The following is a 14,735-nucleotide window of genomic DNA, read 5'->3' as shown; positions in this document are numbered from 1 at the left end:
GCGGGCCTTCTAGAATACCTTGGAACCGAGGGGAACTCTGAAAGAATACGCCCATTGGCTACAAATCAATATATGATTGGTTGATCAAACTGTCAGTCCAAACGTACGCTCTCATTCAGTGCAACGGCCAGGGCATTCTATCAAGGATGTAGAATACCTTGGTTGAAGGACATTCTACCCAGAGACCCAGAACAAGATCTGATTGGTTGCTTTCTTTTCTAACACAAAACCACTGAAATGCGTAGTGCATGGTCCGAGAAGGACAAACCAATCAACCTAACACTGTAATATTACAGATCAACAACACAGATACCATTCTCATTTATTCATTTTATTACATTTTATTTATATAATTAAGTCGATTGTTTGTTTGTTTTATCTGAGTGTTCCAGGGTATTCTCTGAATACCTTGAAGGCCCTGACGGTTCGCCACTGGGCAGGACAACCATCTGAGTACACTTCCTGTGGACACTGGCACTATGACTTCATTAACAGGAGATCAGACTGTGGAGCAGCATCTCTGGACATTCCGGTTAGGGACGAGTGGAGGCTCTTGTTAAGTTGCTAACCATCCAAATAGCATTTTTAACATTATCATAAGGCTGCTTTTATTGTACTAAAGGTGTGTACAAATACGTATGATGTAAGGCTCATGTAGCATGTGGCACAAGATAAGAGCAGAGACAATGGATGCTTACAATAATGACCAAACTTGATTCCACCCCTGTGCACTTCAGCAGTAAAGAATATTGCAGGAACCTGAAACATGCGTATGAAATCATTTCAGTGAAGCTGTTTTTCGATTCACAACAACATTAAAGCCCGGGCTCTGTTGCCTCTTGCTTGACTTGTACTTTCGTATTGTATAAGCTCACAGCAGGTCCAATCTACTTTAATATGATATAAATCAATAACTATATAACTGGGAGGGGGGGTCGTTCTTACAAAAATACATCACAAAGTGCTTCACAGTAGGGGAAAACGGATATAGAATGTACCAAATCAGGAAAGTCCCGCTGGAGGAACACAGGGATTTTAGCCTTTGCAGACCATTTACATGCACACAAACCTATAGAACACACTACAGGAAAGAGATAACCCCGAAAATCTTTCAAGAATTGTACTGTTTCCTATTACAGATAGCAACATTTATAATGCATTGCAGCAGCATAGAACACTTTAATATGCTTTTCATTGCTTGTCACAGATGTGCAAAATATGGCACTTATTCTAAACCAGATAATCTACAAGTAAGTTAATTTAATACAGCCTAAGAAAACACATCGTACAACATAATTTTGACACATTGTAAAACATAATGATGTAAAATGTGGCACTGTGGAGTCAAATCCACCGTAGATGGAGCTGATACAGAATGAGATGGTGGCAGATGGAGAAGTGGATGTGAGTGGAAGCTCATCCTCCCACTCTATCCAGCGCTAACAGCCCGCTCCTCTGAGCACCAAACATTATGACTATCAAGGGCCACTAAATGAAATCAACAATTAGCCATCAAGCCTCAATTCAGCACACACTGAAGAGCTGTGGTGCTCATGACAGTCAGTGTAGAGACCTATCTGCTGCTCTTCACCACAGAGCCAGGTATCACACGTTTTTGGTCTGATTTTACAACTCTGAGCTTTGTAATTTTCTTACATTTTAATACTGATGCTTCCACATCTCTGGTAATGCCTTTGTGTTTCCTGCAACTCAAAGTAAAAGGGTTTTACGAGTGGTCGAATGAAATTGGCAGTCATGTTAACCCTCCTGTTGTGTTCGTTGTGCCCCCTTATTCCCGTTCAAATTTGACCGATCCTTTTTTAAACTGCTCTCACATTAACATGAATACATGAATAGATACAACATACAAAACAGGAATCATCATTATTTAAGACAATGTTTCAGACTACTGGTTTACATGAATATATGCAGTGAATATACAAATAATAGACACTGAAAATGAACATGGTTGTGGATATGTAGGTGTGTGCGCAGCATCCGGACTGAAACCACCAGACTCAGGGACAGTTTCATCCCACAGGCAATAAGACTGTTAAACTCCTGAACTGTTGAAACAACATCCACAATATTCATCTGGCTGCTACTTAGAAATGATTTATCTATTTACCTAATATATCATATTTCAATGACTTGCATATAGACTCTTATTGCACTATTTCACTTTTTTAAACTATTTTCTTTTTGTATTACTATTTACTTGCACTATATTTGTCTGTTTATCTGTGTTTTGAGTTGCACTGTTGGAGAAGCCTATGACACAAGATTTTCATCGACATAACTACACTGTAGCTATGTTCGTTTGACAAATAAAGAACCTTGAACCTTGAACTATCTGATGGATGAACATAATGTAGGGTCTAAGACAAAGGCATAACCCAACAAACCATGTAAGAGAACAGTGTTTTAGAAAATCAAATGTTTTATTATTTAATTTTATACATGTATTTGTAATGTTAAGTGTATATATAATATAAGGGTAATGCCCACTGTGGAGCATACCATAAGGCCTTTAAGCAATCACATGTAAAACACAATATTTATGATTGATGAAAGTAGTAAAAAGCACCTTGAATTGCCTTGTGTTGAAAGGTGCTATATAAATAAACTTGCCTTGCCTAAATCAGTCAGATTTGACCCGAACTAAAAACACTGAAACATTGACTTTAATTAAGTTGAACCTAATCATTTTTATTTTTACTTTATATAGTTACTGTCAACTAACCTAATACAGTGAGGTGAACTCTGTTAACATAAGATATTTAATTAAAGTCAACGTTTCAGTTTTTTCAGTGTGAACGCGACAGGAGGGTTAAACTACTTAGTTAATCTCTGTCTGCTTAGGACATGTATGGGCTTTATAGTTTGTTGCATTGTAACACTGATGCTTCCACATTTCTGGTCATGCCTTTGTGTTTCCTGTTACTCACAGTATCAGGGATCTACATGCGCTCAAATGAAATTGTCATTAATGCTACACCAGTTAGTTATTCCCCCTCCACTCAGTGGTGCTTAGAGAAGGTTTGCCAAGCCGTGTAATGGTTTATTTGGGCTGTGGTGTTGGCTGATGTGTGCCCACTGCCCAGGCCCGGCAGTGACAGACGGAGAGTGGAGCTGGCAGCTGGCTGTCTGCGGACACACAGAGCTCTGCAGCGAGTGGCAGGGCCTAATGGGACCTGAGCAGCAGCTTAGGTCACTGCCATCTCAAATACAGCCATGGCACTGCAGACATCAGTGCTAACTCACCTTAGATTAGAGGCTGGAAGCATGGCGGTAACACACTCTGACACCTCAAAGCAAAGCCTCAGCCAGAGCATTTCAATTACCCAGCTTCCCCTGCTCCGGTGGATCTCCACAGCACAGTGCCTGCCCTAAGGTCTGCCAGGACACAGTGTGCCCTGGCTTTACACATCATATTAAGAATAACTTATTTATATTGTCTCCTATTTATGGGATTGTCATTACTGCACAAAACATGGAGGTAAAGGGTTAGCAGCATAACAAAGCACTACCATAAAGAAATGCTTGTCTTCTGTCAAAGTTAAAACAATGAACTAGCACACACAGTCATAGAGCAGAGTGAAGAGTCTTCTTCATAGGCATTCATGCCAGGCCTGCGCGGTAAACCACCAGCAATATGTATCAAGATATATAAGTCATCAGTAGTTGGTTGATAGTTTCACTTAGGCCTTGAGTGTACCTTAGCCATCTGCATGTTTGTGCCTCTAACTAGAGGCTGTTAAGTATGTGTATGCCGTGTCAAATTGTTATGTTATTGTCAACCCTCAGTGCAGCTTTAATAGAGTGCTGCACTGATGACTTAGTTTGTGGGCTGAACCTGAAGTTAGCAACACAATGACGCTCTCGGCAAAATGCTGTAGGATTTTTCCATTGGATTTTGGAATATTGCAGAAACAAACCCTTATGATCCTCACACGTTTTGTTCATTAGGATAAACTTTACATATTAACATCACTTTAATGAGTTTTGAAGCAAAATGCAATTGCCAGGCTAAAAATATTAACTATCGTTAGGCTGTAAATGAAAGGACATCACGGTAGCATGGCGGCCAGTCGCCACTGCTAAGCTAAAGGTGGCTAATGTTCGGATGATGTTTTTTAGTCTAATTTAGTTATTGACCGCCATTTTTATGACAGTAAGAACCTTCATATATTTACCAGTGGGGTATTTACTGACGTATTGTATTTCGTAGAACAAAATGTGAAAATCCCTTCTATTTGTATAAACCATAGACATTTCAGGAATCTAACACGTTCAAAAAAACATTAACTTCATGACATTTTAAACAATGTTGTCTCCTATCCCGTGCTAGAACCATTATCTACATGGCTTCCTGTATTTTAAGAAGATGCTTTGCAGCAACTCCGTCACATTTCAGTTTTGCCAAAGCAGAGGAAGATGTCAAATTCATTAGGTAACAAATATCTCTAAATAAAGAAACATTGTTGTACTTATGTTTTGATTTGTATAAACCCCCATTTTTTTATTCAATAATCTTAATCTTTTGACCTAATGAAAGAACATTTTAACACAGTTGTTAAATTAAAGTTGAAAGTCATTACACACATCCACAAGGTTTGCATACAGCATAAGAGTCAATGCAACATAAAGCGTGTGTGTGTGTGTTTCTTTGTGTGTGTGTGTGTGTGTGTGTGTGTTTCTTTGTGTGTGTGTGGGTCTTTGTGTGAGAGAGGCAGACAGCTGTTGGCAGTAATGTGCTTTCTCTTGTGTTCAGAGCGCTGACCTCTATTTAGATGCCCAGAGAGAGAGATAACGTCCTGTGATGAGAACTACCCTCAGGCCAGGCTGGGTCACAGCCCACTGTCAGTCATCACACACCACCATCTCAACTGTGTGTGTGTGTGTGTGTGTGTGTGTGTGTGTGTGTGTGTGTGTGTGTGGTGTGTGTGTGTGGTGTGTGTGTGTGTGTGTGTGTGTGTGTGTGTGTGTGTGTGTGTGTGTGTGTGTGTGTGTGTGTGTGTGTGTGTGTGTGTGTGTGTGTGTGTGTGTGTGTGTGTGTGTGTGTGTGTGTGTGTGTGTTGTGTGTGTGTGTGTGTGTGTGTGTGTGTGTGTGTGTGTGTGTGTGTGTGTGTGTGTGTGTGTGTGTGTGTGTGTGTGTGTGTGTGTGTGTGTGAGATCTTGGCATGTTTTCTACCCAACCCAAACAATCCAGTGGTAGTTGCTTTCCTCACATTCCTCTAAGCACGTTTATTACCTTTGTTCAAACTAATCTCTCTGAACACCGGTAGTAGCTCAGGAGCTAACCTGATGCTCACTGGTTCGAGTCCCAGTATGGACCCAAAATAAACAATTGCACTGACAGCTTAAGGTGCCAGGTCACCTCCAGAGCCCTGCCGAGGTCTCTTTGGAAGTTATTTTCTTACATATATTTAGCTATTTGCAAGAAAAATGACCATAAGGTTTTGATTAGTTACTAGTATCACATATATATATTTATCACATATGGCTAACGTTAGCTACGTTAGCAAATGCTACAAGCTTGTAAATTAGTATTATATGCAGGGCTGCACATAACTGGTGCGCAGGTGCGCATGCGCACCTCCGCCAAAAAAAGAGCACCGTGTCATTTGAAAAAAGGCGCATTTGAGAGAGAAGGGAGAAGAGAGGAGAGAGAAAAGAGAGAGAGAGAGAAATATATTTGCGAGTTGCATATGAACTCAGGGCCGGCCCGTAGCACTGGCGTAATAGATGTTCGCCTAGGCCGCCAGATCTGGGGAGGCGCTGCGCTGGCAGCTCTGGGAGGGAAAAAAACATTTTTGACCGTTGGGGCTCATCCTAATTTTCGGCCTTGATGTAACAATATTCATAATTAAGTAAATGTAACAGCCTTTTCACCCCGGTTACACGTTTCATTTGCCCTGTACGATGGGCGCTGTAAGTGATGAAAATGGGGGATGTTGGCTTATCTGGCGCCCGCAGCTCACAGCCAAAGTGCGAGTGAGAGAGGGAGAGAGGGAGGGTGCACCGGTTCCGGCGCTGTTGTTATTATAATCTGGTGCTAGCTGCTTTAACGGATATTAGAAGATGTTTCTACAATAATGTGGAGGGAGAGTCCTCTCCAGTCAGACTGAGAGGCTGATAACTACAGCTCAGTGAGGTAAAGGACTCTGAGTGTTTAGATAGTTCACTTTAGTCTAAGTTAAAACGGTTTGGTCACAATTTATGTAAACACATATTTCCAAGGCACTCCTTTATAATTATTGGGATAAACAGGTTTGAAATCATTCCAATGTATACTATAGGACAGTAACCAAAAACATCCTTTAAAACTGGAGATATAAAAAAAAATGCATAAATAAATGTTAAGGTAAAATAAGATATGAATGAACAACACAAATAAAATAAGTTACATTCATTTGTTATTGGCTATGGTAGGTTATTGGTTATGTTCACATATTTATTTGATTACATCCACTTGTCTAAGATGACAACAGAGACTTTCGACCCAAACCCAGCTGTTGACTTGTGGATGCAAGCATCTAATCGCAGACTCAACCAGAGAGAAAGAAGTAGGCCTACATCATCAGCTACCATGTCTGACAGAGAGGAAGACAGTGAGGAGAACAGTCAGGAGGGTAGTGATGACAGCTTGTAGGATTACTGGTCGTGCTAATGTTGTCTTGTGTTCACCTCTGCATGTGTGTTCTGTGTTCACCTCTGCATGTGTGTTCAGTGCCGTGTGTCTGGCAAATAAAGTCAAGACCCCCTCAAAAGTTACAGTTTATTTCATTTTAAGGATGAGCACCAAGCAACATCTCCAGGTGCTCCTTTGAGAACCAGGGCAAAAAAGTTATGTGCACCCCTGTTTATATGGCTAAATTGGCACCAAACGCTAATACACATGCTACTGTACATACTCGTCCCATAATGTAGCAATATTTCTAATTCTAAACTCAATCATATTTAATCCAGGGTTGCCAACTTTGGGTACCTGGCTGGAGTGAGATTTTGATATCATGGGTTTAATTACAAATATGCGCACTAAATGACTGCTATCGTGTCAGTAGCGGGACCTTAGCATATATATAGGATATATATACAATATATACAAATACACAATATTGGACACAGACTATAAAGGGCACAAAGTTTAATTCACTAATGAAAGTCAAACACATGTTTGTTTCCACTGTTTTATTGTGTGCCTGTCGCGATAAGCAATTAATTGACTTATCGTACGATAAATAAAAATGAACTCGATAAATTGCCATTTACATGAGGATGTGACTAGCAGTTTGAAAGGATGTACTTGAATTATTATTATATATTATCATTATGTCAGTGGTCTAAAATGGTCATACAACGGTGCCGACAATATTATCGTTTATCGCAATAATTTCCGGGAAAATGTGTCCAACAAAATTAATTATCGTGAGAGGCCTATACATGAAACACACACACACAAATCTACAGACATACTCCAAACTGCCAAATATATTAATTAACACACTCTCACTCTCATATACTCTGACTCTATGTTGGCCTAGTAGAACAATAAGCAGCAGACTTTTACTTTTTATCATTTCTACTGGATCTTAGATCTGCGCATGCGCAATACGGGTCAGGATTGACCAACCGGCTCCCACTGCTCTGCTGTCTTAACGTTGTGGGGGCGAATATTTAAAATATGTTTGATGATAAAAACATGAATATGTTACATTTTTCCTCATGAAACATATTTTATATTTTAAATAATGTATATTAATACATATATGTATATAAATACATATATTTGTGGATTTATATTTAGATTGATTTGAATCCATTGAGGATCAGAAATATATTGGTGAACTTTATTTAAATATATGTGGATTTTGTTTTACATAAAACAATAAATATATATATATGTGCATTGAAAAATATTTCTGTAGATTGAGACATTATATATAAATCCTGAATAACATTTGTGAACCCTTCTGTTAGCTTCAATTTATTTTGAGACTGAAATGCCCCATTCTGAGCCCCGTTTGTTCTGACATCGCCTGATAAAATGCATGTCTATTTGGGGCCTGATGTGTATAGTCCTATATGTATGTAATGTATGTATTTGTACTGTATACAATAACAGTGTAAACTAAATTTCCTCAATTGGAATTAAGAAAAGTAAAATGTCTACTTCTACTTTCAGATCCAGCGCTCCAGAAACAAGGAGATGAAGGAGATGTTCCCAGAAGGCTTTGGGATCCATCATGCCGGCATGCTGCGCTCCGACCGCAGCATGATGGAGAGCATGTTCTCCAAAGGCCACCTGAAGGTGCTGGTGTGCACCGCCACTCTGGCCTGGGGAGTCAACCTGCCGGCACACGCAGTCATCATCAAGGTTCTACTCTTTCACTCGGTTCACGGTTTAGCTGTTCCTCTTCAGTTTAAGTTTCTGTCCCTCAGGAAGATATATCATTTGTTGAATCATGACGGTGTGTGTTGTTCTAAATGAACTACAGTGTGTGTGTGTTCATGGTGTTGATGGATCATGTCACCTGGTCTGGTTCATTGATGTGTTTTAATAGTTTGGAATGGAATGGTACAGAGGAAGAAAATATGTAAAATGTTGATGTATACACACACACACACACACACACACACACACACACACACACACACACACAAAAACAACTTCAGCAGACTTACCCTTATATTAAATGTATCACAACACAGATAGTGTTTTATTTTTTCCACACAAAAAAACATTACAATTAATCTCAATATTTATATTTAAATGCTAAATAAAAAAACTGAGCTGTATTTAAAATAGTGTAATCAAATCAAATCAAGTTTTATTTATATAGCACATTTATAAACGATTTTTGGTGGAGCCAAAGTGCTGTACATATAATAAAAATAGCCTACAGTAGAGACACTTTACAGCAAATACAACAGCACAGATTGTTCAGAATATCAGTGTGAGAAGAAAAAAAAATGAGTGTACTGGAACTGTATTGGCATCACATCTGAAGAAGCCTGTGTTTTTGATATAAACATAGTTAGGTACTGCACAGAGCTCCGGGGATGAAACTGTCCCTGAGTCTGCCGGTGTTGGTCCAGGTTCTGGTGGCTTAAGTGTTTCCAGTCCTCTCAACCCCCGTCTGTCTCTTGTCTCTATAACAGGGGACTCAAATCTACGATGCCAAGCGTGGGACCCTGGTGGATCTAGGCATCCTGGACGTCATGCAGATCTTTGGACGTGCAGGTCGTCCGCAATTTGACAAGTACGGTGAGGGCACCATCATCACCACCCACGACAAACTGAGCCACTACCTGACCCTGCTCACCCAGCAGAACCCCATCGAGAGCCAGTTCCTGGACAGGCTGGCCGACAACCTGAACGCTGAGGTCAATCCCACAGTGACACCACAGATCTAGTGTGTGTTTTACCAAGACAGAAATCACCTTCAGGGTTTTTCACTGAAATATCTGATGCATTACAGCATGAAGCCCTCATTACATCATATCATTAATTACAATGTGACCTAAAAAATGTAAGACAACACAAAATAAATGAGTTAAATGTATTAAAAAGAAGCAATAAAATAAAGGTAAGATAGTAGCTGTAGTTTGTTTGTTGATGTGTGATTATATATCATGTCCTATGGAGTGTGTCATTCATAATCTGATAAAGGCTTCATTGTGAGCACATCGTCAGACCTGTTCTGTTTTGATGAAAAACACATTGATGTTTTTCAAATGAAACTCTCTTCCCACTGTTCAGTGACACGACGAACAGATTCATCTCAAGACAGTCTTCAGTCTGACCAGTGTGATGGTCCAAAGCATGCTGTAGAATGAAATAGTCTCACAGTTAGGAAGAGTAGAAGAAAAAAAAGTTCTGTTGAGACTGCAGTATCTGGAGTGTCCACTAGATGGAGACAGAGACTGATGTGTTCCTCTCTCCTGACTCAGATCGCTCTGGGGACCGTCACCAATGTGGAGGAGGCTGTGAAGTGGCTCAGCTACACCTACCTGTTCGTCCGCATGAGGGCAAACCCACTGGCATACGGCATCAACCACAAGGCCTATCAGGTCAGGGGTCCTATGTGTCTGTCTGTCTGTCTGTCTGTATGTCTGTCTGTCTGTCTGTCTGTCTGTCTGTCTGTCTGTCTGTCTGTCCGTCCGTCCGTCCGTCCGTCCGTCTGTCCAACAGGGGAGATTCAGCTCTTCACTCTTGTCTTTTTAAAATGACACATATAGGCCCGAAATGAACAAACGCACAAACAGGACCTATAGACAGGCAAAAATAAAGAGATGGCAGAGCGAAGGAACTGCCAATGGGAACAGTTGAGGGCCTTGCTCAAGGACATCTCAGCAGTGCCCAGCAAATGAACTGGCACCTCTCCAGCTACCAGTTCACATGCTGTATATTGATCTTATCTGGGCTTGAACTGGCACCATTCGGTTTCAAAGCCTAGTCCCTACGGACAGAGCTACTGTTCACCTGTCTATACCTGGTCTAATACCAATGGACTCATTTATAGAAACCAATAGCATTTTAAAAGGTTCAAAGAACCTGACACAAGTAAGAACAAATATTCTGATGATCCCATGTTTTTATTCTTAAGTACATTTTTCTCTCCTGAATTCATGAACAGGTAAAACAACATTTTTGCCGGTATAATATTTTTTATGGGGTTCATTTTTTTCTCATTAGTGGAAAGAAAGACCTAGCTAGCTATAACTTTTTTTTTTTAATATGGTTGGTGAAAGATCAACAATCAACATCAGGATCCTTGAAGGTCACTGCAGTTATGTAAAATTGTTATCCAATTTCAATCTAATATTACGCTTAACTTAATTGTGACCGTTACTGCCACTCGTGTTTCAATATTTCAAAAGTTCTAATTGTATTATTTTAAGTTATTTCTGCTTGAAAAAATACAGTTGTTTATCGAAGTAATTGAAAAACAGTAACTGCATAAAAAGCAGATTTAAGTGCAGCCTTACAAAGAAAAGAGAAATCAATATGCAACACTGACTTAACATATCTTAAAATAACGGTGGTGTTCACATGTTTCAGATGGACCCCTCCCTGATGCTGTACAGGAAGGAGCTGGTGGTGGAGGCCGGCAGGAAGCTGGACAAGGCCCGCATGATCCGCTTCGAGGAGCGCACTGGGTACTACGCCTCCACCGACATGGGCAGGACCGCCAGCCACTTCTACATCAGATACAACACCATCGAGGTACACTCACTGCTCCATCACATACTACACTCACTGCTCCACCAGATACTACACTCACTGCTACATTACATTACATGTCACTTGTTAGACGCTTTTATCCAAAGCGACTTACATACTGAATACTGTGGGCAATCCCCACAGGAGCAATGTGGGGTGAAGTGTCCCAGGGACACAACGACATGCTGACTGCAGTGGGACTCGTTTTCATCAATCAAACGTTGCATCACTGTGTCAGACATAATGACATGTCCTAATTACAACTTTATTAACTTGGTATATATGTTTCCCCCTCCTCTGAAGACCTTCAATGAAATGTTCAACTCTCAGAGGACAGAAGCAGACATCTTCAGCATCGTGTCCAAGGCTGAGGAGTTTGACCAGCTGAAGGTGAGAGGTCGTCAGCTTAAGCCAGAGCTTCAGTCAGAGCTTAAGCCAGAGCTTCAGTCAGAGCTTCAGCCAGAGCTTCAGTCAGAGCTTCAAACAGTCAGAGCTTCAGTCAGAGCTTCAGTCAGAGCTTCAGTCAGTCAGAGCTTTAGTCAGAGTTTCAGTCAGAGCTTCAGTCAGAGCTTCAGTCAGAGCTTCAGTCAGAGCTTCAGTCAGAGCTTCAGTCAGAGCTTCAGTCAGAGCTTCAGTCAGAGCTTCAGTCAGAGCTTCTGAAGCTTCAGTCAGTCAGAGCTTCAGTCAGAGCTTCAAACAGTCAGAGCTTCAGTCAGAGCTTCAGTCAGTCAGAGCTTCAGTCAGTCAGAGCTTCTGAAGCTTCAGTCAGTCAGAGCTTCAAACAGTCATAGCTTCAGTCAGAGCTTCAGTCAGAGCTTCAGTCAGTCAGAGCTTTAGTCAGAGTTTCAGTCAGAGCTTCTGAAGCTTCAGTCAGTCAGAGCTTTAGTCAGAGTTTCAGTCAGAGCTTCAGTCAGTGCTTCAGTCAGTCAGAGCTTCAGTCAGTCAGAGCTTCTGAAGCTTCAGTCAGTCAGAGCTTCTGTCAGTCAGAGCTTCAGTCAGTCAGAGCTTCTGAAGCTTCAGTCAGTCAGAGCTTCTGTCAGTCAGAGCTTCAAACAGTCAGAGCTTCAAACAGTCAGAGCTTCAGTCAGTCAGTGCTTCAGTCAGAGCTTCAGTCAGAGCTTCAGTCAGTCAGTGCTTCAGTCAGTGCTTCAGTCAGTGCTTCAGTCAGAGCTTCAGTCAGTGCTTCAGTCAGTCAGAGCTTCAGTCAGTCAGAGCTTCAGTCAGTCAGAGCTTCAAACAGTCAGATCTTCAGTCAGAGCTTCAGTCAGTGCTTCAGTCAGTCAGAGCTTCAGTCAGTCAGAGCTTCAAACAGTCAGAGCTTCAGTCAGTCAGAGCTTCAAACAGTCAGAGCTTCAGTCAGTCAGAGCTTCAAACAGTCAGAGCTTCAGTCAGTCAGAGCTTCAAACAGTCAGAGCTTCAGTTAGAGCTTCAGTCAGTCAGAGCTTCAGTCAGAGCTTCAGTCAGTGCTTCAGTCAGTCAGAGCTTCAGTCAGAGCTTCAGTCAGTCAGTGCTTCAGTCAGAGCTTCAGTCAGTCAGAGCTTCAAACAGTCAGAGCTTCAGTCAGAGCTTCAGTCAGTCAGAGCTTCAGTCAGAGCTTCAGTCAGTCAGTGCTTCAGTCAGAGCTTCAGTCAGTCAGAGCTTCAGTCAGAGCTTCAGTCAGTCAGAGCTTCAGTCAGTGCTTCAGTCAGTCAGGCTCTGAGGTCTCTACAGCATATCTCATCTGTAGTCCTGGTTCTGATCCAAAGTATAATTTGTGTGTGTGTGTGTGTGTGTGTGTGTGTGTGTGTGTGTGTGTGTGTGTGTGTGTGTGTGTGTGGTGTGTGTGTGTGTGTGTGTGTTGTGTGTGTGTGTGTGTGTGTGTGTGTGTGTGTGTGTGTGTGTGTGTGTGTGTGTGTGTGTGTGTGTGTGTGTGTGTGTGTGTGTGTGTGTGTGTGTGTGTGTTGCAGGTGCGTGACGAGGAGCTGGAGGAGCTGGACCAGCTGCTGAGTAACTACTGTGAGCTGCCGGCTGCGGGGGGGGGTGGAGAACGGCTACGGGAAGATCAACGTGCTGCTGCAGACCTACATCAGCCGGGGGGAGGTGGACAGCTTCTCCCTCATCTCTGACCTGGGCTACGTGGCTCAGGTGAGGGACAGCACACACACACTTCAATATATCAGATATTTCATAATAATAATATAATGTTTTAGTGTATATTATTTAAAACATTAACCTGGTTAAACAAAGATTTAATAATTCCAATAAATATATATTTATACTATAACATAAACTAAAACTAATAAATATATTAAAACATTTGTTAAGCCATGCTTTCATTTTGAACTTAAAGGTCCCCTATTATACTGTTTTTCATCAATATATTATAGGTCTCAGAAGAGTTTGGCTCCAAACACCAAACAGATCATTGCAGCATCCCATAATCCCCTCTGTTTCAGCCCTGTTTCCAAAGTGCTGATTCTCTGTCTGGGGGGGTTACCTTGGTTGGTGATTGGCTAATGGTTAACGCCAGTTTCCACCGGGTCCGTCTGCGCCATGTTACGGCTGCGCCGCGGCGGTCGTGAGGATCGCGGCCACTCTAGTCAATGGGTGCTACTCCACCACACGCGCCGCGTTACGGCTCAGACGCGTCCCAGAAGCGGCTCGGCGCAGCGCTTCTCTAAAATTAGGATGAATCCTATTTTTGCCGCGGCGCAGCCGTAACATAAGGTCGGGCAGGCAGCCCCCCCCTTGCAGGAAGTGGAAAGGTGAGCATCCGGGCCAGGCCCATTCCCCACATATACTAATTTAGCAGACCCCCCTCCTTCATCACAACACCTCCACTACGATACGCACAATGGACGACGAGGTTTTCATCATGGAAGTGGAAAAACACACTATTTTATATGAATTAATTAATAATTTATAACGACAATAAACACAATTTAAACAGACACAACAATTTAAACAGACACAAAAATAAAACATTTAACTACGTAGCCTACTTACTTTCTTGTAGAAGTACAAATGTCCAGGATGCCCGAATCAATAACAAAACTGCGAGCCTGCACGCACGACGCTACGCTTCTGAAACGCTTCTGGGACGCGTCCGGTGGGTTATGGCGCTAGAGGAGGTCGGACCAAAACCGCGGCGCAGCCGGGACGCGGCGGAAACTGGGGGTTACACAAGCCAAAAATAATCGTTATGACATCATAAGGGGGCAAAATCTGATCAGCTCATTTTCAGACAGGTTTTTATAGAAATGGATCAGGACAAAAAGAGAGAGAATCTTTGTTCCTGGAACTTTCAGAGTCTCTTTACACAGAGGGGACACATGGTTATCTGTAAAAGACATGAAAAAGTGGATTTTGCACAATAGGTCCCCTTTAAGGAACATTAAGTCTGGTGTTGGAATACCTGAATCTCAATAATGTTTGCAAAGAAATTAATTAGTCAAAAAATAATCTGTGAAGCCTCTGTAGTGAAGTTTTATTTATTTATCAAATCTGACACAGGATATTTTAAAGT

General features: G+C 41.6%; 1 protein-coding gene across 1 annotated transcript in view; it reads left to right on the top strand.

Annotated features, from left to right (window-relative positions):
• ascc3 (activating signal cointegrator 1 complex subunit 3) overlaps positions 1–14,735 on the top strand; it is a gene marked incomplete in the record, with an annotated part of 191,770 nt that overhangs the window by 120,279 nt on the left and 56,756 nt on the right. The window contains 7 exon segments of the mRNA XM_034196559.1: positions 8,189–8,380; positions 9,166–9,390; positions 9,958–10,077; positions 11,069–11,233; positions 11,534–11,620; positions 13,177–13,242; positions 13,244–13,354. Coding sequence (XP_034052450.1) covers positions 8,189–8,380; positions 9,166–9,390; positions 9,958–10,077; positions 11,069–11,233; positions 11,534–11,620; positions 13,177–13,242; positions 13,244–13,354 — 966 coding nt within the window.

The sequence above is a fragment of the Gymnodraco acuticeps genome, unplaced genomic scaffold, assembly GCF_902827175.1.
Source record: "Gymnodraco acuticeps unplaced genomic scaffold, fGymAcu1.1, whole genome shotgun sequence".
Classification (NCBI taxonomy): domain Eukaryota; kingdom Metazoa; phylum Chordata; class Actinopteri; order Perciformes; family Bathydraconidae; genus Gymnodraco; species Gymnodraco acuticeps.
This window is presented reverse-complemented; position numbering and strand designations above follow the sequence as displayed.